We start from the raw sequence: 23,163 nt of genomic DNA, 5'->3' as shown, positions 1-23,163 counted from the left end.
TCATGGAGAGGTCGATGCAGTCGCTCTTCCCTGCCCAGTTGAGCATTTTAATGAAACAGGTTGGGATAATGTGATGAGACCTCTGTCTCTCTGTTAAGCTTAAAGTAAGGCAGAAGTTTTAGGAGTAAGTAAAGAAAGGGAAAGGCGAAGGCAGACATGCAATGCAGCCATGTATGCCCTGTTTTCCTAAGAGACGAGACTAAATATTGGAGACGTTTTTGTGCTAAAAGAATAAAAAAGGGTCTTGGCCAAAGTCACTCCTCACTGGCTTTATGGTGGAACGTAGCAGGTGAAATGGGGTCCTGGGCCATGGGCAGGGTGGGGGAGGCACTGGGGTAGGCAGGATAGGGCCAGGAAGGGCTGTGGGTGCCCTCAGGTGTAGAGCAGGGCAGGTGTGGGTGTACCTGAAATGGCAGCACAGAAATGGGGGCACTGGCTGGGGCGCCCTGATTTCCTAACTGTTGTGATAATGGTGCAACAAAATGTTGCCCCGTACTGCTGGACCACAAGTGGTCTTCTGCTGTTCTGAAGGCAGTGTGGCAGGAGTCACATACAGCACCCTGCATTGGGCTGCCCCTTCCTCTTGAGTCCTTAATTTGGGTTCCCACCTGCCATTGTGCCCCTGTGCTCCCCTGGGCTTGAGGAAATGGGCTTTTGGTGGGCTGATGGCTCCTGGGATGGGCCTGGGAACTGCCGGCGCAGGGTATTATTTGGGCTCCCTCTCCTGCTGTCGTCTCTCTGTGTTCCTTTGTGGGTGTGCAGATAAGCTTTTAGCCCATATTACTGAACACCTGGGGCTTGCTGTGCCTCCACAGCCTGCTGTCAGCTCTGCCTCCCTCTCCTGAGAGCCTCAGCTGTGAGGTGATGCACAAGGTGCCACGCACTGCTCTGAGCCCTTCTCATACTGCAGCATAACCCAGCCAGTCTCCAGCAGTCTACAGAGCATGACTCAACCACCCATATGTACCCTGTCCCATCCTTGCTACCTCTTTTATTTTTCCCCCATCTCCCTCTCCCTGGACAGAAGCACCTTCACTTGTCTAAGAGCATCCTGACATTGCACGTTCATTGCCACTCAGAGAGGTCTCATTGCTAATGCAACAACCCTCACCATCCTGTAACAAAGCCTCTAAACAAAAGCCTGCATCAAAACTACATTCAGGGTAGTAAGAGCTGGAGAAATCAAATGAATGCAATGGCAACTTTTTTTACTAAAGAGAGAAATAAGCTTTTTTTCCTTTTTTTTCAGGTTTTGTTTTCTTTTGTTTTGTTTTTCTTCAAGCCCCCTTCCTCCTTCAGTCTCTCCTGCTTGCCATCACCACCCAGAAAATGGGAACAGGGAAAAAATCAACAGAGGAATAAAAAACCCCATAGCAAATAAATACTCTAAAATATCCCATTGCGCAGTCTCTCTATAGAGACTTCAAGTGGGAGGCAGCCTTGCAGGGACTAACCAAAGCGGATGGGTTGACCTCAGACAGCAGCCAAACACCCACACAGCCACTCGCTCACTCCCTCTGCAGTGGGATGGGGGAGAGAATAGGAAAAATAAAAGTGAGAATGTAGATACAGATAAGGACAGTTTAATAAGTGAAGGAAAGCAAAAAAAAAAAACCAACCCCTAAATCAAACAACCCAACCCCAAAAATCCCCAAGCAATGCAAAGGCAATCACTCACTACCTCCTACCAGCAGACCCATGCCTGGCCAGTCTCCCAGCAACGGCCACTTTGAAAGCCAAAAGCCCCACCATTCTTCTTCCTCTGCCCCAGATTTTCTTGCTGAGGTTGATGTTTTATGGCATGGAATATCCCTTTGGCCAATTTGGGTCAACTGCCCTGGCTGTGTTCCCTCCTAGTCTGTTGCCCACCCCCAACCTACCTGCTGGGGGGCAGAGTGGAAAAAAAAAAGCAAGACTTGGTGCTGTGCAAGCACTGTTCAGTAACAGCCAACACACTGGCGTTTTACCAGCAGTGCTTTACCCACAGATCATGGCACCACACAGACAGCTATGAAAAAAGTTAATTCCATCCCAGCCAGACCCAGTACAACCTCTACCTCTTGTTCCATACCATTTCCACCATACTCAGGTCCTACGCTCTCCGATACACCCCCATCAGTCAGGACCCTCCTCCTCGTTGTTTAACATGCACACAGCCGGCACTCCCTTAGTCTGTGGGACATGCCCCAAATGTCCCTAGAAATCCAATCAATTCATTTGGTCCATGACTTGCACTCCACACAGCAGCTTTCCATGTCGGATGGCTTTGCACAACACAACAGGATCCACTGGTAAACAGCATATTGCCTTCCACTTTCTGCTAATTTATTATACTCTTGGGCCTGAGCCACCACCTCATGTGATGCTCTAAAATCTCTGCTTCCTGGCCAAACCGTGATCTCTTCTAGGATTCATGGGCAGTGAGGGTTCCCCATTTGAGCCCGTTGCCTGATCAACGCTACCCACTTACTCCACGTAGTGTTGGTTGCTGTGACGGAATCGCTCGACCCCTTGACCAGCCTGGCGATGGTTTGGTGCAGGCTCCAGAAGAGGTAAAGGCCTGAGTCATAGCTGGGCCGTGAACTCTTCTAGTATCAATCTGTTCTCTGAAAACCCACAAAGGAGCAGAGTGGCACCGTGAGCATTGGTGCATATGAGCTTGGAACACTGACCATGTGATTGACACATCAATAGCGGGTAGGTTTTCCAAGACTCATTTATCAAGGACCAAAGCAAGCTGTGGGTACAAGGAGTCTCATACATACCTTTTCCATCTCATTTAATTTGACTACAAGCCAACCACCTTACCCCATAAATATGACAGCCTAAGGGAGCCTTCTTTGAGCAATCCCTGCAAGGCAGCGTGGCTGCATGGCAGTGACCTCCCCTTGAGCTGGGATGCCTCTCAAGGTTGCTCTTTGAGGCAGAGAGACCTTTTACCAACAGCAGATCTTTGGTAAGCGACCCATATCACCCATAACCTTGTAGTATGGTAGCTTTGATTTTGTCTTGGTAACTTCGATTCCATGCTGAATTAATGCTAATGAAACATTACATAAACTTTGCATGCACAATCCCTTAGACATAAGCCACTGACCAAGACTGAGACTAAGATTAGACCTAGCCATACCTAAGCTCTATCAGGAGTTTAGAAAGCAGGGAGGTCTAACTCTGAACCTCATGACTCAACAGGAGGGTCCCCCTTGCCCATTTGCGTCCCTGGTCTCTCTGTGAATCACTCTAACTCGAGTGTAACTCAATTTTCCTTACTTTGTTTCCTTCCACACAATAATTAATAGAGTGAACCTTGCCTAAGTCACACTTTTACAACATCATATTAAAACCACTTTTGCTACTACCTTTGTCGGTGATACCTTAAGCGTTCTAAATCACCCATTTGCAACAAATTGGTGCAGTTGGCAGGATCGTAAATCAGGGCTCGTGACAGTTGCGTAAGGTGTAGAGGGGACCCTTCCTATGAACATCTGTTGCAGCACAAGCACCTTGGACCCTTGATACCCCCAGCTCCAGAACCCTGGAATTTGACCTTGGTACCCCTACGGTGCAGAGCGTGTTTCTAACAGCTGGTCCTGCCTGGACAGGCCAAGGGCTTCCACACAAACCATGTCCTGTCTGTCCTGCTGCTGTTCAGGGACTGTGGTGGGTTGACCTTGGCTGGATGCCAGGTGCCCACCAAAGTCAGAGTAGGGCAATGAGAAATAAAACCAAATCTTAAAACACCTTTCCCCCACTCCTCCCTTCTTCCCAGGCTCAGCTTCACTCCCGATTTTCTGTATCTCCTCTGCTGGAGTGGTGCAGGGGGTTGTGGTCCGTTCATCCCACATTGTCTCTGCCACTCCTTTGTCCTCATATTCTTCCCCTGCTCCACCGTGGGGGTCCTTCCCACAGGAGACAGCCCTCCACAAACTTCTGCAATGTGGGTCCTTCCCACCAGCTGCAGTTCTTCACAAACTCCTCCAGTGCGGGTCCCTTCCATGGGGCGCAGTCCTTCAGAAACAGACTGCTCCAGTGTGGGTCCCCCACAGGGTCACAAGTCCTGCCAGCAAACCTGCTCCAGTGTGGGCTCTTCTATCCATAGGTCCTGCTAGGAGCCTGCTCCAGCGTGTCCTTCCCATGGGGTCACAGCCTCCTTTGGGCATCCACCTGCTCTGCTGTGGGGTCCTCCACAGGCTGCAGGTGGATATCTGCTCTACCATGGACCTCCATGGGCTGCAGAGGGACAGCCTGCCTCACCATGGTCTTCACCACAGGCTGCAGGGGAATCTGCGCTCTGGCACCTGGAGCACCTCCTCCCCCTCCTCCTTCACTGACCTTGGTGTCTGCAGGGTTGTCTCTCACATATTCTCACTTTTCTCTTCCATCTGCTGTGCAGCAATTTTTCCCCCTATTCTTAAACACATTATCCCAGAGGTGCTCCCACCATTGCTGATGGGCTCAGCCTTGGCCAGCAGTGGGTCCATCTTGCAGCTGGCTGGCATTGGCTCTGTCTGACATGGGGGAAGCTTCTGGCAGCTTCTCACAGAAGTGACCCCTGTAGCCCACCTCCCCATCAAAACCTTGCCATGCAAACCCAATACACTTGAAAAACTTCCTTCAGGTCACTTGATAGACAGGACTTACATGGTGCCTGTGACCTAGAAGGTGCAGTCTCCAGAAAACCGCTATGCCTAGGAAAGCTTGCTTTTTTTGTTTTGCTAGCTGGTGGAAACGCGATTTACTGATTGCATCCGCAGGGATGTGATGCTGCTGCTCTTGCCATTACTACAAGGTTAGAAACATCTGTCCTGGAGGAGGACGAAGGTCTCCAGGAAACAGTTCCCAGAGTACAGGGACAGCAGCCATGCATGGGCCAAATGCCAGGCTTGGCTCAAGGCCAGCGCTTTTATCACAGGTCTCCCAGAGAGCGATACGCAGCACAGCAAACACAGAAAGCTGACAGCAGCCATTAAGGAGGCCCGGAGGCCAATGCGCAGCAAGAAAGGGACCAGCGACAGCAAGTAACAGCTGAACAGCTGTAACAGCTGTAAACCTGGCGCACCCTGACCGAATCTGTCGTTACCGAAAGCCCCGCGCCGCGCGCCAAGAGGGAGGCAGCGGGCTGGCCCCACCGGCAGCCAGGCGCCCACCCAGCCGCTCGCAGCAGGGCAGGGAGAGCTTGGGAGGAAGAAAAACGAGAAAATGTGCGTGTCGAGATAAAGCCGGTTTCCCGGGTGAGGGCGGGAGGGACGCGCTGGCCGCGGCAAGGCCACGGCTCCGCGCCTCCTGCTCGCCGGCTGGCGCCCAGCCCGCCGCCGCCTTTGGCCACCAAGGTGGCCGCCCCCACCCCTTGCTCCCTCTCCCCTGTGTTAACGGCTGAGGTTGATGGCGTATGACGGCAGCAAGGGAAGCCGTGACGCTGTGCCCGCATCACTCGGCGACGCTTGTCACCCACGCGGCGCCTCCCACGGACCCGACCCCGCACCCCAGGGCCCGCTGCGGGGTGACGGGCGCTGTCAATCACCCCGCGCCGCCGCGCATGCGCGTCGAGGCCTCTCTTTGTCTCCCTCGTTTGTTCCCCCCGCTCCCCGCCCCGCCCCGCGTCACGCGGCGCCGCTCCGCAGTCACGTGCCGGGGGCGGTGGCATGGCGGCGCCGAGCCGCGCCTCGCGGGCCCGTCGCGGCGTGGTGACGCGGCGGCGGGGCGCGGGGAGGATGGGGCTGTGAGGGAGGGCGGCCGCCGCGCCGGACACCCCGCGCCGCGCCGAGCGGGAGCAGCGGCCGCTGCGCCGGGGCTGGGGGCCGGGGACCCGGGGCCGCCGCAGGCCCCGCCGCGCCGCCTTGCCAGTCGGAGGAGGCGGTAAGGAGCGCGGGGAGGGCGCGGGCGGCAGGGCGGGCGGCACCGGGGCCGCGGCCCCCCCCTCCCTCCCCACCCCGGGCGGGCCCGGCGCGGGGCTCCGGCGGCCGCCTCACGGCGCCCGGGCCTGGCGGGGCGGCGCCCCCCGCCCTCCCTGCGCCGAGCTCGGCCCGCGGCCACTCGCGTCCTCCCGTGGGCCTGCGAGAGCGCCCGGCCCCCCCCTCACCGCCCGCCGCCCCCGGGGGCCTTGCCCGGCTCCGGGCCCCTTTGTGTCTTCCTCGCTCGGGGAGCGGCGTGGGCTGCCGCGGGTGGGCCGCCCTCCCCGGGGCCGCTGTTGCCTGCGCCGGCCGGGGAGCACCGCTGTAGTGCCGGGGGCTGCCCCTCCGGTCCGGCGAGGAGGGAGGGAGGGAGGGAGGCAGGCGGCGGCACCCCCCCCGCAGCCCGGCGGCCCCGCTGCTCGGCAGGCGTGCGGCCGGCCCTGCTCTGCCCCGGGGGCGAAGGCAGCGCAGCAGAGTCGCGATTGTCACGAAAGTAGTCGGGCAGAGAAGTGGTTTTTTAGTAGAGGCTGAATTACCAAAAAAACCCGTTAAAAGGCGCTTGTGAATCAAACAGTGGTGCGAATAAGACAGCATAGGAAGGCTGGACACGGCTTTTTTGTTTATTTTTGGTTCTGCTAATTTCATCTTGCACTTTACTCCGCGTTTATCTTTAAATTTCTGTTCTTGGTAAGGTACATTTTTCTCATTATTGACCTTTTCCACAGCAGAGGAGAGAACACATTGACTCTACATAACTCTTAAAATCACACTCTAAAGGGATGTCAAGGAATTACAGTGTAGTACGGTTGCAGAGATGAGCACTAGTTGGTTTTTTTTTTTTAGACTTATGTTTGATGACTTTTTTTTGGGGGGGAGGGGAAGAAATCTGAATAAAATACACAAATTTTTTTAATGACCTCTTTGGGCTTTGACTACTGAAAACTAAGTAGCTAATGGAAAGTCGGGATAGAAATTTCGTATTTTCCATCCTCTGGAATTTATTTGCTGTCAGAGGCACGTTTCAGACAAGATTATGTGTTTTAATATGACTCTTTTTTTTTTCCTTCCCAAGGTAGTGAAAAAGAAAATATCAAGATGAGTAAAAAGCCTCCAAATCGTCCTGGAATCACATTTGAGATTGGTGCTCGCTTGGAGGCACTGGACTACTTACAAAAATGGTATGGAAGACAGTGTGCAGTATTTGCTAATAGCAAAAATGTGTATATTGTATGTTTTGATGTCTAATTATAGAACTTAGTGCACCTATTAATTGACTGTTTTACCTGTGAACTTCATTAATTTCTACATAATAAGCCTGTTAAAATTCTTAGCTTTTAGGGAATTAGCCTCTCTTCAGAAATCAAACTAAGCTTTTCTACCGGTTTTAGTTCATTTGCTTTTAGTTGCTTGTGCAGCCATAGTAAGCAAAGAGCATTTCCAGAGCGGTGTGGAATGCAGGGTCATGTGCGAGACGATGGGTGTGTTAATGTGGCAAATTTCTGTGACTAAAGAATTATTTCGTTTTAGTTTGAAGGCATGCACACAATTTGTTTTGTGTTCAGTTATCATACTTTATAGTTTTGCAAAACTGAGTTTAAAAAAAGAAAACGTCCTTAATCGGAGTTTACGGAATAGGTAAGTACAGTTGTATCCAATGGTTGGAGGAATAAAATGCTTAAAACTGACTCTGCACCACCCAGTCGTATCTTGAATAAGAGTCAAGACTATAAAATGGAAATCTGTGGGCACAAGGAGCACGCTACACAGGACACGTGTTGGGAAAGGAGTGGTTCTTTTGAAATAAATTGTTAGTCAAAATTTTATTAACGCAAGTGGGCTAATTTCATGTGTCCTGGCCATGCTGTTTCAGTTTGAAAAATCCCTGGTTTTGTTAATGTAGGTGACACAGGAAGCTGATGCTTCCACCCAGACATTTTCTTAGCTGCTTTCTGTTTAATTAGGGCTAGGAAACGTAGAGGCCTGTACCTGCTTTTCTGTTGCATTCCTGGAGAGCTAAGCGTGTTCCTGGAAATATCTGATCCCACTAACTCCAAGTTATGCGATAGAGAAGTCTGTGCGTTATGTACATGTTCATTCCAGTAGTTATATGCTCTTTGTAAAAATTTGGGTTAAACCTTTTTATCTGTAAAGCTTTGTTTTTAATTATAGCAAGTGTTTGTTTTAATAAATGATCTCCAAAGGAAAATACGGTTTACAGAACAACCCTTGTTCTTGTCTGTCGCCGTAGAGTGGGTTTCCAACACACTGGTTCTATAACTGAATGCCAAGATCATGACTGTTCAAATAGTGCTATAAAAATAAAACAATTTTAATAGAACTTTTTATAGCATCTGTGACTAGAGATAATTGATTAATATAAGTAGATAACAGAAGTTAATATGTAGAAATAGCTTCACCTTATTTATATCAGAAAAAGGTCACTGAATATCCAGTGTATGTGTTTGTTGCCGAGCCTTTTCCCAGGGAAGGGTCACATGTTGGTTCTGGAGCACTTGTCTAGATTTGGCCTTGTCAGGGTAGGCCCTGTCACAAGCTCTGCAGCGGAGTTGCTTGGTATTTTCAGACAGAACAGAATTTATCCTGAACTTTCTAGGAACTGATTCATCATCTGGACCACCAGGTAGAACAGTTCGTATGCATGTAAACTTTTGTGGTGCCGTATACAGGAGCAGAAAGTTAATATTAAAATTTTGCAGTTAACAGCAACACTGAAAACAGGAGTCTGTTTCAAATGAAATAATATTCATGCACGTAACCAAGGAGCTTGTTAGAGAAAGCCTACTGTCATGTTATTATTAGGGTGACATGGGCCGGAATAATAGTCTATGTGAGGTTTTTTTTTTCCTCAGCTTTCTGTTGCATAAGGGGGTGGTGGATGTTTTTTAAATTCCTGCTATATATAAGCTGTATGCCTTCCCCTTATCCACACGCAGAAATACGTACTTCAAGGAAAATAAAGTTGCTGAACTTACATGAAATCTCTTTATAATTTTTTAACAAAACCAAAATAGAAGAGCGATAGGAATGCTTAGCTCAGTATTTCTACAAGTGACAAATTGAGAACACTTGCTGAAAAATAGCCTTTGAAAGGGTTTTCATTTTTTTCTCCTCCATTTTTCTGAAAGCCTGCTGTCATTTAAAGATCCAGCGTTCGTGACCAGTTAAAATGTTAATCGAAAAAGGCTTCTAGAGAAAAAAAATGTAGTAAAGTATGTTTTTGCTTTCTGAGCAGGTTTTACATTTTTATCTGTGTATTAGTTGCTGAAATTAATTTCATGGGATTTGGTGTTCTGTTTGAATTCTGTACACTTTGGAGAGGGTATTGTGTACCTTGACTATTTATTGCTTAAAAACTCAATACTTTTAAATGAGGAAGTTTTTGTGGACAGTGTTTGGGTCACTGGTATCATTTGGAATGTACGATTATGGAGTAGAGGAAACCCTGGTCAAACTGATCAGTGACGACAGGCTGTCAATGAGCATGTTTATTTTTGCTTTATTGTGGAGATAACAGCAATTGCTTCTTTATCAAGTGCAGCAGTATACTGTTGGAGGGGAGGTCATCTTACATAATGAATTTGTACCACTTGTTAAATTTAAATTCACTAAAGCAAACTATGAAATGCTGCTCTAATCAAAATCAATGGGATCATCTGTCAGCAGGTAGGAAATGTGATGGGATTGACTGATAATAGAAAATTATTAAATATGTCCAAGGCGATCAGGGGCGTGCTGTGTACAACCTGTGAAGACAGGGTAAGGAAACTGGACTTGTTTAGTTTGGAGAAGGCTTCAGGGGACCCACTAGCAGCCTTCCAATACCTGCAGGGATGTCATCGAGGAGTCTTAGCCAAGCTCGCCACAGTAAGTGTCTGGTTGGAGGACAAGAGACAACAGGCACAAGTTGAGACAAGAGAGGTTCAGGCTAGGTACAAGGAGAATCTTTTTCCTTAAGTAGTGGATCAGGTTGCCCAAAGAGTTTGTGGAGCCTCCGACACTGGAGGTTTTCAAGACTGCTCTGGATAAAACTCAGGAAAACCTGGTCTGATCACATAGCTGACCCTGCTTTGAGTGGGAGGTTGGACTAGAGGCTTTCTGAGGTCCTTTCCAACTTGAGTTATCCTCATACAAAACCTGATACATGTGCACAGCACCCCCTGTGCACCTCAGTGGCAAAACAATCAAAACATCAGTAAAACTGTCCATCCCTGCAAGTACGTGCCCATGTGTAAGAGTGGTTCTCAGGCTGTTAGCTCCCCCGAGCAGGACGCAGTCTCTGCAAAGCTGAGGTATTTAAAGATATATCTCTTCTGGTTTGGTTTTTTTCTGTTTTCTTGTGTCTTTTGTGGCTCTAGCTCTCTGCTGGTTCTCCTGTAAGTGCCAGATATTGCTTTGAAAAAGCAACCCTGCTTTTTCTAAACTAAACCATAGTGTTTATTAATCTGCTTGATCTAAACTACAAGTTAGGTAACGAAGGAAGTACAGCTACTTGGCCCTTTTTTGCAGTTCTGGAATGGAAACGGCTCACTAAAATAGGCTGGTTATCAGAACAGCGGCACTTTGACATAACATATTTGATTATCTGGATGGATTTCACCCCCCCTCAATATGGAGGAAGCTTTTTCTCTGTAAGACTTTGGGAAATCTTATTTTGTACAGTCCTTGCTTTGGATCTTAGTTGACTGGGTTACTTGACAGCCAGGTATTGAAAAGATTGTGAAGACTCTGCTTTATGCTGATATAATACAATATATGTAATAAAAGGTGGGGATTTAGAAATAGCTCTTTTCAGATTTTGCAGGTACCAGGAGACCATCTGTGGAGAAGTCAGAATGGAGGGTATGTGGTTTTATATGCCCTACAAGATAGAAGGGAAGACTTTTCATACCGTTGTTATGAAAGCAGGAGGTATGGGTCTGTTTCTAGACTTTGTAGGCGCAGACTTGGGCAAATTTACTAATGTTTTTGCACTTTTACATTTTGAAATAACTGTTGTCCCATCTCGCAGGGCAATTCACCACTTGTTGGTCACTTTTGAAGGGTCAAAAGGAAGATGATGATGTCAAAATGAAAAATACGGACTGTGTGGCCGTTAATACGCATTAAGCGCATTGGGGAGAATGGGTATTTTTTTAACACTGTCAAGAAATGAAAACTGAAATTTTCCCATGAATTTTCCAATACAAACATTGGAGCATTATTGTCTGACTAGTGCTTTATAGTGTAAATTTTGTAAGCCATGTTAAATTTTGCAGCTTTACAGAAATGTTGCATAATTCCCAGGCTGGAATCGGTGGAACCTGGGCAGCTACCATCAGCTAACAATAGTTTTCCTGTTCTCTCTTTAAAAAAAACAAGAACAGAACCCCCTGACATTTGGATGAGACTTCATTTGGGATTATTAAATACTATTTCCAGCATGCTATTACAAAAAACACACCCAAAACTTGTAGGTTATTGTTTCTTCCCACTTGAGCGTGGTGGTTTGGTTGTTTGGTTTTTCCTTCCCCCACCCGGTGAAATGTAAAGACTTTTTCCATAGATTTTTAGAGTGTATTTTTCTGGTCTGTGCTGAACAAATGCTGGCAAATCTGTTCGTATGCCAAATTCATTCTGATCCCTTAGTCTGGGGTACTTGCTGAGGGCGAACAGGGAGGATTAACCTGGCTGGAAGGTTGTTTGGCCTTAGACATCATTGCACGTTGGAACTGTAGAGAGAGATGTTTATGTTCCCCTTTGTAGTACTTCTTCATAATGCCTACTCGTAGCTTTGCAACGGAAGGAACTTCTGCATAAAATTTCTTATGTGTATGAGGTATAACCATCTTCATGTTAATCTTTTTCTACAGAATAAATATAATCATTGCTCTTAGCCATAGTAGAAGCTGTCCTGTGGGCGTCGTTACCAGAATCCTTTAAAAAGGTGGATTAAAAAAATTGTGTTGCCATTGTAACTCTTGTTAGCAGGAAATGCCTACTTGCCTTTGAAAATATGTGTAGTTTTTTTAATTTATGAAACTGATTGTTTTCAGTACAAGTACAGATTGGAACACCAGAAAAATATTTCTGTGCAGTGTAAAATTTGCAATAGTAAATTCTGCAATACGTGTGCTCTGCTCTTTTCCACTGTGGGATCGGTATTGTGAAATATTACTGTTTATACATATTTGTGGCACATTGTGTGGCTAAACTTAGTGGATATTGAGGGTAATATCTTGTTGCTAAATCCATACAAAGTTATTTTTGGGTTGCCTAATAAATGATCTTGTGTAGCTTGGGTGGTTCAGAGATCTGCTAAACTGTCCATCTCTGAGGACTGAAGCTGAATGCAGGTTTTGCCTTTATTCATCTCGCAAGCACTGTCTTAACATACATTGAAGAAACATAAATTGTTTGAATAAAGCCATCATGTGATATGATTATTATTAACCTTTAACTGTGCAAAACCAGTATCACGGACTTTGATTCAGAGCTGATAATGGTATTTTTAAAAAGACTTTGGTAGTGGAAATTGTATTTATCAAAGAGAAATTAACTAATAAACACCTGGTGGTGCATTTCCTCTGTTGAGCCATCCCAAATGAGACTTAGTATTGTGCATGTCTTTTTATTAACTGATGCTAGCTTTGCTATTTTGTTTTTCTCCATATATATTATGTCTTGAATCTTTGCTCGCTGAATTTTCCTTAAAACTATTTTCATTTTTCTATACTTGTATTTAAACTATACTTTGTATTTTTTTCTTCCTCCTCTTACTCAGTTTTCTCTTTCCAGGACCATGTACTGTATTTTGCCAGTTTATCCCTTCTGTTTTCTTTTACACACAGTGCTTGGAATGGGGCCTCTGTTGATGGTGACCAGTGGGAGCTACCAGCCATAACAAGAAAAATGTAGCAAGGGAGCCGCTGTAGGGTAGCGCTGTGATGGGAGCAGATGCACAGGGAAAGGAGGATTCTGTCTTTTGGCTGATGGTTCCTGACTTGTGTAAAATAACTGTAGGTTTGCATCGCTACCTGGCTGGCATGTGACAAACCTGAAATTGCCAACTGTAGTGAGAAAGAGGCGTTGTTCTTGCCTTCCATTTCACTACTGCAGCTTCAGTGCTTGTGCACAAGCTCTCATTTTTAATTGCTAGAAAGGGCACTTCCTGTCCTCTTGCTTTTCTGGTGATTTTTGTTCCTTCCCTCAGTTAAATGCTTTCTGTGTCATCCTTCTCTTCGGAACTCTTTTAGGTAACACTTACTCATAGTTTTGCTGTAGTAACAGTAACTTTACTTTGTCCTCTGCTTTGCCTCTCTCCCTGCTTACTCTGACACTTGGTATCTAGTTACAAGAAGTCTGAGATTGGAACACTTGGGAAGATGAAAGAACTAGTAAGAACTTTTATAATAAAATTCCTAAAAGTAGCAGCATGTCAACTGAAGAAGAAAGCATCGGCAGAGGCAGGGCTTAGGAAAACCATCTCTTGGCTGACTTTTTTCTTGAAGCTTTGTTCAAAGTTAAACCAGAATGCTGAAAATGGGATTCAGGTTTTCATCTAGGAGTTTTACTTTCTGTTTTGATACAATATGGCATCAGTTTCACTGTTCTTATTAGGTTGTTGTTGTCAGCCTACTTGAGAGGGGAAAGGAGGTTGATCTTGTCGCTCTTCTGAAAGAAGGCCCATGGAGCTGTTCTGTCTTGAAGACTTTGTTAGTAGAGTGGCAAATGAGAGTCTGCAGTTTAAGACTAAGACATTGGTTGGTTTTTTTAAGTTCAGTGAGAAGAAATGGGGAACATAAAGAGCGGCTATGAAAATATTTTGCATTTCTGAAATGTATGATGAGACAAATGCGACAAGTTGGACTGTCTGTATTCTGAGGCGAGGGTGAAATGTGGCTGCAGTAGTTGCAGTAGTAACCTAGAAAATCAGAGAGAGTTTTTTGTCTTTCAGCAACCACTGAGATATTTAGATGTTGGGAAGCTGTATGCACCGCTGCAGCTGAGAAGCAGGACTGGCGACATGAAGGAGCAAATTGAGTTTGACACCTTTTGTTTTAATGCCCTATTTTAGTCACCAGAAAAGAAGGAAACCCTGTACTTCCTGAAAATTATATTTTAATCAGAACATCGTGTTAAAGACTCCTTTATCAGCACCATCAGTGTTTTGGAGAGAGAGTACTGAAAATTGAAAATGTTGACAGGGTTCCTGTATAAGTCTGTTGTGTTTCTAGTGGATTGAATTTGCAGTAGGACTGGAAATTGGTTGGTCAAGCTCTGCTCTCTTACTGTTGCTCCACAGTAGCACTTTGTTAGAAAAACAGGTTGCCTCTTAGTGAAAGACAGCTGGCCTTTTGCTGTGGTCTTGCTTTTCAATACATGTTTTGTTAACTTTAGACCATCCCTAATATAAACTGGAGAAAATTGAATGATCTAATTAACTTTTTTTAGGAGATTCTTTGTACTTTTGAATCTGTTTCAGTACTTCTGTGAAGGGCAGAAGGAACTGAGTTCTGCCTCATTCCAATTTTCTCCGCATTTCATACAGCGGAAATAATGGGATCTAATAATTTTGGTAGAGGAAGTAGTGTGACAAAACCAGTTTGTGCCTTGCTGCCCTACCACAGTTTTGTGAAATACCTCATTTTGGTGAAACAGAAATAGTAAAACTGAAAATAATTGCTGAAGTTAGAGAAATTTGCCATTTTACCCTAAAAACGTAGTCTCAAACTTTATGGTTCCAAAACTACATCTCTGCCACACCCAGAATTAGATGCCTAAAATTTAATCTGCTTGAAGCTCAGTCCCGATTAGTTCTACTCAGCGCATACAATGTTTGAGAGCAAAATCCACATGTTAATTAAGACTGATATTTATTTTAGTGCATGTGGAGTTAGAGATGACTGCTAAAAATAGTTACTAGGAATCAAATTTAATGGCGGTGAAAGCATGGAAGCTGATCTATAAATTAAGCGGCTTAGATTATGTTCCGTTGATTTCTGGGTTTCATTACTTACTTGGATTTGTCTGGAATCAGTGGTATAGTTTGAAAATTTCACATGATAAAAGTAATGAACGGACTCCTAAAACTATTTTATATCCTTCCCATCCCAAAGCAAATGAAAACCCTTACAGAATTTTGCTTTAAACAAACACAGGTTTTAAAACTGCACAAACTTCTAATGCCAATTTCAGGCAGTCTTGGTCTGGGAGTTTGTTCTAAATTTGCATATAACTATCTGACTAGGATGGAGCTGACGACTTATCACTGATGTGTATAGATAACTCTTAAACTAAACATTATCCTGCCGTCAATTTAGTAACTTCATCTTTTTCAGGCTTGGAAATTTCTCAGTACAAAGTGTTAGCATAAGTTCTGAATGGTCGTGTAAGCACTGTTGTATGTGAAAAAATAAAAGCCCTGGGAAAAGCATTGGGATTTATCAGTGTACGTTTACCGTTCAAGGTATCCGTCTCGTATTGAGAAGATCGATTATGAAGAGGGGAAGATGTTGGTCCATTTTGAACGTTGGAGTCATCGCTATGATGAGTGGATTTACTGGGACAGCAATAGGTTGCGACCCTTGGAGCGACCAGCATTAAGGAAAGAAGGGCTAAAGGATGATGAAGAATTTGTTGTAAGTAGCACGTTCATTTTGTCTTTGACTCCTTATTTTGTGAACTGTCTTGTTTTCTTACGTTAAATCTCTCTAGCACAAAATGTTCAGATTTTTTCCTAAAAAGAATTAAATTATTGAAATATTAATGACTAAATTTGTATAAAATAGGATTTTAAACCTGGAGAAGAAGTCCTAGCTCGTTGGACAGACTGTCGATATTACCCTGCAAAGATTGAAGCCATTAATAAAGAGGGTATGTATTAATGAGTGGTCCATTGGTAAGGACTGTTTGCGTATACTATGCTGTAGTTGTAGTCTGCTTAAAAAAATTGCCATGCCTATTAATTTTTCCTCACAGCCTCAATATTAAGTGAAAATGTTTCTATTCTATCAAATTAAGAGGTTCATCTTTTTTCTGTGTGAAATTAGTCAATTGGAATTTCTCCTGGAAGACAAAAATACTTAATGTTTCCTCGGTGATGAGAAGAATATCCTGTGCACGGTGTTAGGAATATTTTTGTATTGCTGATCTGGGCTAATGGTACACTTAAATTTTTGTAATTGTTTTAGGAAAGGTAGGTTTCTCTGAAGTTCTGTTTATTGAAGAAAAGCAATGGAAATGGGGAATTAAAGAACAACTTAGGTGCAATGCTTCACAACAGGGTGATGTTTCTAATGATCATAAGTAGAAGTTGAAGCTTTTACTGTAGTTTAATGAAAATGAGGATTTGATTGTGAATTGAATTTTTTGCTATTATGGCAGCTTAAATATTATTCAATTCTTTCAATTAATTATGAGCAAAAGTGACCCAGTAGCTTAAATATGCTTGAAATTGTCCAAGTGGACAAAGAGTAACAATATAAAAGCAAGGTTGCATTGAGGCTTTCATTTATTTTTCTTGACATTCTTAATCTTGACTGTAGCTGACACCTGGTTACTTTGTTCATGCAGCCTACAAAATATTTTGCTAAAGCTTTCGTGGTAACAGGGTGTGTTTGTTTCTTAACTACTCATAGTGATTACATCAATCCTCTTCTAGGAACATTCACAGTACAATTCTATGATGGTGTTATTCGATGTCTTAAAAGGATGCATATCAAATCTATGCCAGAGGATGCAAAAGGGCAGGTAAGAATACTTTAGGTATCTTTTTGTTAGGTTTTATATAGATTTTTAAAAAATATCTTGAGATAGTAAAAATGTCACCTAGCACAACTAGTTTTAGATTACAGGCTTTATTCTAGGTCCTGCGCTGCCTTGCTTGACCAGTTTTATGGATGATGACCCAGAGTGTGCTGCTCAAATAGTCTTGCCGTGATCTGAAATGTCTAGCTGCCGTACACTCCATTGCCAACTAATCTGTTCCCAGAGTTTTGTCTTGCAGAGTTTACAAAACCAGGGGCACCCAGAGACTTTCTTCTGGTGTCCTTTCAGGAAAAAGCTTTAGCTTGTCAGTAGTCTGTGCTGCTGATTATTTATTTGTATGTATATTTATTTATTCATTTATATAGTTATTTTTCCCACCCCATCTCTTTTGTTTGCTACTGTGGTAGCTTTTTGCCCACACGTTCTTATTAACATGATTGTTCTGTGGGGGTTTTCTCCCCTGTATCAGAACTTTTGGGGATTCAGACAGGTAAATATTTATTTATCTCTGATAATGTCCAGCTGCTGTTAAAGAAGAGATTCTGAGTAGAAGTTGAGGGAGGCTGTGAAGTAGAAGATGTGATTTAGGTGACAGGCATATCTTTACTCGCAAAGGAAAACCAACATTGAAAACTGCTACATGCTTTTAGTGGAAATGCCATTGCATTTATCTTGCATGGTAACTGTATTCTCATAGTTAACGAGAAATTGCTCCACTCAAACTATTTGAGACTTGGAGACAAGAAATGTAAAAAAACTGTTCTTATTTGCTCCCAGTTTTCTTCAGAACGCTCCCAACGTAGCAAACAAAATTCAGGTATTTCATAATTACTTTGTAACCGTCGCTGTTGTGACGAGGGCGGATGGATAAGCAAATTGGCTTGAAAACGCTTCTGCATCCTGCCTTCCAGGTTGCAGGCAGCTGGACACTAGGGCTCATCATCTGTGCAGAGCACGTTGGAACGTCGTGCAGGGAACACTGTGCTATTTGAACTATGTCTCCTTAAAGAGAGAAAACTGAAATCCAGTCACACTAACACTGGCTTCTTGCTGCAGTCTTACAATAACTCTGCTGAACCAGTATATGATATTTCAAACAATACTTTCAGTATGACAGTAAGTTAGGAGGCTAGAATATTTCATTTTCCTTCATAAAAAGAAAAACTTGGATAATGTGGTTGTGACTGAACTGAAATAACCCTTCTGTGACAATGTGAAGAAGTCCCTTATCCCGTCCTGCGCTTTTTCTAGGGAGTTATGTTGTGTCTAATCTTGAGTTTCTACTCTTAGGCCACAGGCATTTTCAGCTTAAAAAAAAAAAATCAATTTCTTAGCAACCATTTTGATGTCCAGACGTGCTTGGTGGCAGTCCAGCTCATCTAGTATTTCTAATTTTCCTCAGTAGTCAAGAGTTATGGTGTCAGTCCAATGCATCTCAGGGGCTGATTGTGGGTGGCCTCAATGAAGTCTTGAGAAAGAACAAGGGAGCCAAATTTACGCTTTCTGAGATGGATTTAGAATTTTTAATTTGCCTTGCAGCAAGAACACCACCAATTATGCTTTCTGTAAATACTAATTGATACTAGTCTTAGCATTTTATTTTGCAAAATCAGAGACAGGCATGAGTTTCTGTAGCTTTCAAAGGCAAAGATACTTATTTTCCCTGCAACATCTACCTCATGCTATGGTAAAATGTTTTCAAAATATTTTTGTGGTATTTAAGAGTAAATTTGTGATCTAAGACTTGGTTTGAAAATCAGTTATCTGAAACTGAGCTTTGCCCAAGCCTAGAGCTCAAGGGGATGTTTTTGCTTTTCTGATTTATTTATTTTATAAGAAGGCATTTCCTAAAAATCATGTAAAGTTTAAAAAAAGACAAGATTATATATTGATCTGAAAAATAGTGGTGTTGGCAGATCCAACACTTCATGCTTAATTTAAACTTATGTCTTTTTTTTTTGTCTCTTTCCAAAGAAAGAAATGCATTTCAAGAGATGAGCGTAAGCTTATGATACTTCAAGTTCTAGTGCTTTAGCAAATTTAACAAATGCAAACTCTGTTTGGAAGGTGTGTGCTAAGCATGCAGAATTTGAATTACATGGAGAAAGAGGGATATAATCTAGTTAATTGTTTGATTTGAGCTTATCGTGTCTTAAAGGAAGAGATTGTAAACACTGTAACAACTATTTCTGAGTTGCAGCAGAAGTGTGTTTTAATAAGACTCAGCTGTGAGGGTGGAAAGGCAAAATTTTTAAAGAGTGGAAAACATTTGTGTGTTTCAATGCAATGAGACTATAGGTTAGTTTGCTCTGCAGATAAGCACATATTAATTGACATCACACAGAAATGTGGCTAATGTAGTACAGAGAGAAAATAAAAAAGATGGGGATATTGAGACTGCCCTTGTGAGAGCACATATGAAGTATTTGGATAACTTACTTTTTCTGTTTCATGTTTTTTGTTTTATCTTCGATATAATTAGGCGCGCGAGAGGGAGCAGATAGCGCCGGAGCTGAGATTAGTGACGGAAATCGAACCAAAAGAAGTGAGTTTTGAGGAGGGTTTTGAAGGAGAGGGAGGGGACTTGGCACACAGGAAGAGGAAGCTGAGGAAAAAGCATGGATTTGCGATTGGGACAGAGTAAAAAAGAAGATGTGACAGGAGATGATGTGAGCCAAGATGTAGGTGGGGCAGACGGTTTAGAATTAAAAGATGAGGGTAAGGAATCCAGGCTTGATGTGGAATCAGCCAGTCAATAGATTGATGCTTTGTGTATGTGTATGTATGAATGCGTGGGAGTTGGGAGTTGCGATGTATCAGGAGTAGAAAAACAGCCAAATCTTTAGTACCGTAGAGAAGCAAAAAGGTGGCGGTTGTAGGCAGGTGAAGGGAGAGCGATGTGTGTGTGAATTCCGCTATTGGCGCAAGGGTTGGATTTTAGAAATGACTCTGGTTTTGCCTTCCCACTGTTGCGGGTTTAAGGTTACGCAAAGGAATATTTTAAAAGACAAGCGTTTTAGCCAATTGATGTGCAAGGCTGTTGGGTGATTTCTACTAACGTATTTCTTGATTGTGCAATTTCCTGTGCTTTGATTTAGTGAATCTAATTAGCATAATGAGTTTTCCTCAGCAGTGATAAAGTAATGTTTTGTCTTCTAACTACAGTGTCCCAGTACTTCTCTGCTATCAATTTTCTCAGCTTACTTGAAAGATGAATTTTAGAAAGATAAAAAAGGACATACCCTTTTTCTTATTTTAAAGTTATATGTGTAAATGAGGAACTTTCACTGGGGTGAGATACTGTGGGAAGCGGGAAATCAGGCTGGATGGTGCAGAGTAGCTGGTGCAGAGTTACAAGATCGCAGCCAATAGGGGGACAGTGTCAGGACACAAGGGAGAGTTAGGGAAAACTTCTCTTAGGAGGTTTTTGCTTTTACGTGATTAATTTGTCATGTGTTCATATTTGGGCCTTTGGCTTTGCGTACACTGAATGCTCTGGGCAGAAGTCCTGCTGTTAAAGATTTGCAACTAGTTTGTGATCTCTATGATATTTAGTGTCCTGCTGTTATGGTTGACAGAGTACATCTTACAACAACCCTGAGACAGCCTTCAGAATTCATTGTGCTTTAGGTTCCCACTGTTATTTTGCCATTTTTGTTAAATTTTTCTAAAAATTCTGAAAAAGGCACAAATGTTATTTTGTTTGAAGGAGGAGTTCCTGTGCTCTTTAAAGAAATTTCATCACTTTAGCATCTTAGGTGCTACATAGTTCTCACATGTCAGGAGCTGTGCAGCTGAGCAGTCACTCAGCAGGAGTTCAAGGTTAAAAAGCAGGAATTATCTGTATCACTTTAGTGCCTATATGTTTATTCAAGAGCCAAAATAAAAATGGACTCTGAGTTTGGCCGATTCAGAATCACAAAGTGGCTGAGGTTGGAAGAGATCTCTTGATATAATCTTGTCAGCCCCAGCTCAAGGCTCTCTTCACTGAGTTTAAATGTACATGTTAATCTAGGGAAAAAAAGTATAACTATCACCATAATTCATGTCTCTCTGCTCTGGCTTCTGAATGTTTAACCTTTGTTTGCTTCATTTTGTATGTGTCCTGCTAACTTTTATAAGCTCCATGTCTTAAGGAAAGTATCCAAACAATGAAATAAAATGCAAACAAAAAAACTCCATGTTGCACCGGAACAATTACCATTAAGACAGGTTACATAGTTCAGTGTGGTCCTTGAAGCTTGGTGTCTTCATAAAGCTTCCAATTTCAGGGTGCTTACCTTGACTGAAAAATAAAATGCTGTTTAGAAGCTGTTTTGATGCAGGCTGCGCTTCCTTTGCTTCCCACTTTATCGTAAGATCCCAGCTCCAGCCATGTTACTGATCCTCTTCATCCCTTGGCCAGGGTACAGTGTAAGACTTCTCTCAGGTCACCTAACTCCTCACCAGCACAAATAGCTCAATGCTTTTTTTGTCCTGCTGGATGGGCAAGGCTCTGGATGGACTGGAGCTAATGTGTGTGCTCGTTTTGGCTGGCCAAAAGAGAGGTATGTGTGTTTTTGATTGACTCTGCAGCTGGCAGTTAGACACGCTCTTTGGCTGGCATGTCACCAAATGGCCTTGGTAGCTGCCTGTTGTGTAAGCATTGCCAAAGCACTTCCAAACCTTTCTGCTGCTACCTAGGCTGAGTGCGTGCGTCTTGCATTGACGGTTTGGGCACGGAACGCTTTACCTTAGAGGAGTCAAAACTGTTGGTGTTTCTTAAATACATAGCTTGATGCAAAATGGAAGCATAACCAGTGATTTAAAAGTATTGAGCTATGGAAAAGGAAAAGCATAATACAAGGAAAAGTAATGCTTTATATTTTGTGTTATGCTTTCCTCATGCACCAAAGGTGGCAAAGAAACCCTCAGTAGAACAGAAATTTGAAAGCCTTATAGTATGTAATGAATGGGAAGAAGTTGCACTGAAACAAGATTTATAAAATCAAGATACTTTAGGTACCTCATTTGATAAATTAACAACAAGGAAACAGTCCGGAATAAAATATAGTCTGTTTACAGTTGGGGGAAAAAAATTTACTATTTGTAAAGCACTCATGACACTAAACAAAATATGGGCTTTATCATACCTTTTTTATATGTGGTAGTACAAACCTGCAAATATTCTTGTAGCCAAATTGCCATGTAGTAAATTAATTATAATTCAGAACACTCAGATGCTTAACTCTTACTGGCGGAGGATGAACATTACTATTGTTTTTTATATCGCATTTAGTTTCTCCATGGAAAAATTCTGTACCTTGATGTAACAGAAAATTTGAAAAAATACTTCAGTAAAAAGGATCGAGGTAAAATTTTTGCAATCAGATTTGGTCCCTGACACTTGAGAGACATAAGGCAGGAGTCTGATCACTCCGAACTAGTGGAAAAAGCTTGGCTCAGCCTTGGAAGTATTTAGGTCTCTCTGGCTTATAGGGTGGCTAGACATTGTCTACATGCCACGGTAGATTAATGTGGCTGCATGTTCTATTGTTCACTCCTTGGAAGTTTCTGTATGGTCAAATAAGCCATTATCCAAAATGGCACTTTTACTACCTTAAATGTGGATCATGATGTTCAGTCATATTATAGAGCACTTCACTGAAATTATTGAATGGAACTTTTAATATCTAATACAAAGAGTGCTATCTGTAGTTAATCTTGAAACACAGATATTAAATAAGCATTATCCCTGCTTTATCAATTAATTCAGGAAGAACTCTGCCCAATCATACAGCTGGCTGGACCATGCTTTGAGTTGATTGTAGTTTTGAATAATAGCCAAACTCGAGCAGCAATGGAATTGGTGTATATTACAGCCAGAAGGGTAAGAAAAAAAGTCAGTAGTCTGGGTTTCTAAAGCTATGATACATAAAGTAGGTAGCAGGAAATGTGTGCAGCCAGCGTTCTATATACAGTGGTTTTCTGAAGGTTTTTTCTTTTTGCTCTTTATCCATGTGGCATACTGATCATACTTCGAGCTTATTTAGGCAATTTGGGAAACTCATTTTGCCACTCTCTGAGTAGTAGTCATAAAAATAAATTCAACTGCTCTTGAACATTTCTAGATGAAGTTTCATTGGGTTTATAAGTGTTTTCTATTTGAGTCTCAGGCACTTTTTAATACTTACCATTTTTTCCTTTTTGGAGGATTGGATAGCTTTGGTCAAAGCTGCTGCTGCAGCAGCAGCCAAAAACAAAGCAGGAAGTAAACCTAGAACCAGCGCAAACAGCAATAAAGATAAAGAGGACAGAAAATGGCTAAAAGTTCCTTCAAAAAAGGAAGAAACCTCAACATCTACAATCATGCAGGAAGTCCAAAAAAAGGAAGAGGAGCCTACATCAAGTGACACATTTGGTAAAAACAAATTCTATAAAACATAAAGTATGCTTTGCTATAACGTTGAATTCCTGTTAAATTTGCAATTAAGTAATAACTAGTATTTCTAGAGGAAAATGTCTC

General features: G+C 43.0%; 1 protein-coding gene across 9 annotated transcripts in view; it reads left to right on the top strand.

Annotated features, from left to right (window-relative positions):
- Window positions 1-5,635: 5,635 nt before the first annotated feature.
- Window positions 5,636-23,163, top strand: part of PHF20L1 (PHD finger protein 20 like 1) — a 58,261-nt gene continuing 40,733 nt past the window's right edge. For 3 of the 9 annotated variants that reach the window (XM_064442064.1, XM_064442063.1, XM_064442062.1), the window contains exons 1-7: window positions 5,639-5,856; window positions 6,964-7,069; window positions 15,358-15,529; window positions 15,680-15,764; window positions 16,552-16,640; window positions 19,141-19,203; window positions 22,851-23,058. In XM_064442064.1, coding sequence (XP_064298134.1) covers window positions 6,987-7,069; window positions 15,358-15,529; window positions 15,680-15,764; window positions 16,552-16,640; window positions 19,141-19,203; window positions 22,851-23,058 — 700 coding nt within the window. In that variant the 5' untranslated portion in view covers window positions 5,639-5,856; window positions 6,964-6,986. Of the gene's footprint in view, window positions 5,857-6,963; window positions 7,070-15,357; window positions 15,530-15,679; window positions 15,765-16,551; window positions 16,641-19,140; window positions 19,204-22,850; window positions 23,059-23,163 lie in introns of all 9 variants that reach the window. The other 6 variants (XM_064442065.1, XM_064442058.1, XM_064442066.1 and 3 more) reach the window with 4 other exon arrangements.

The sequence above is a fragment of the Phalacrocorax carbo genome, chromosome 2 (genome assembly GCF_963921805.1).
Source record: "Phalacrocorax carbo chromosome 2, bPhaCar2.1, whole genome shotgun sequence".
In the NCBI taxonomy this organism is placed as follows: Eukaryota; Metazoa; Chordata; class Aves; order Suliformes; family Phalacrocoracidae; genus Phalacrocorax; species Phalacrocorax carbo.
This window is presented reverse-complemented; position numbering and strand designations above follow the sequence as displayed.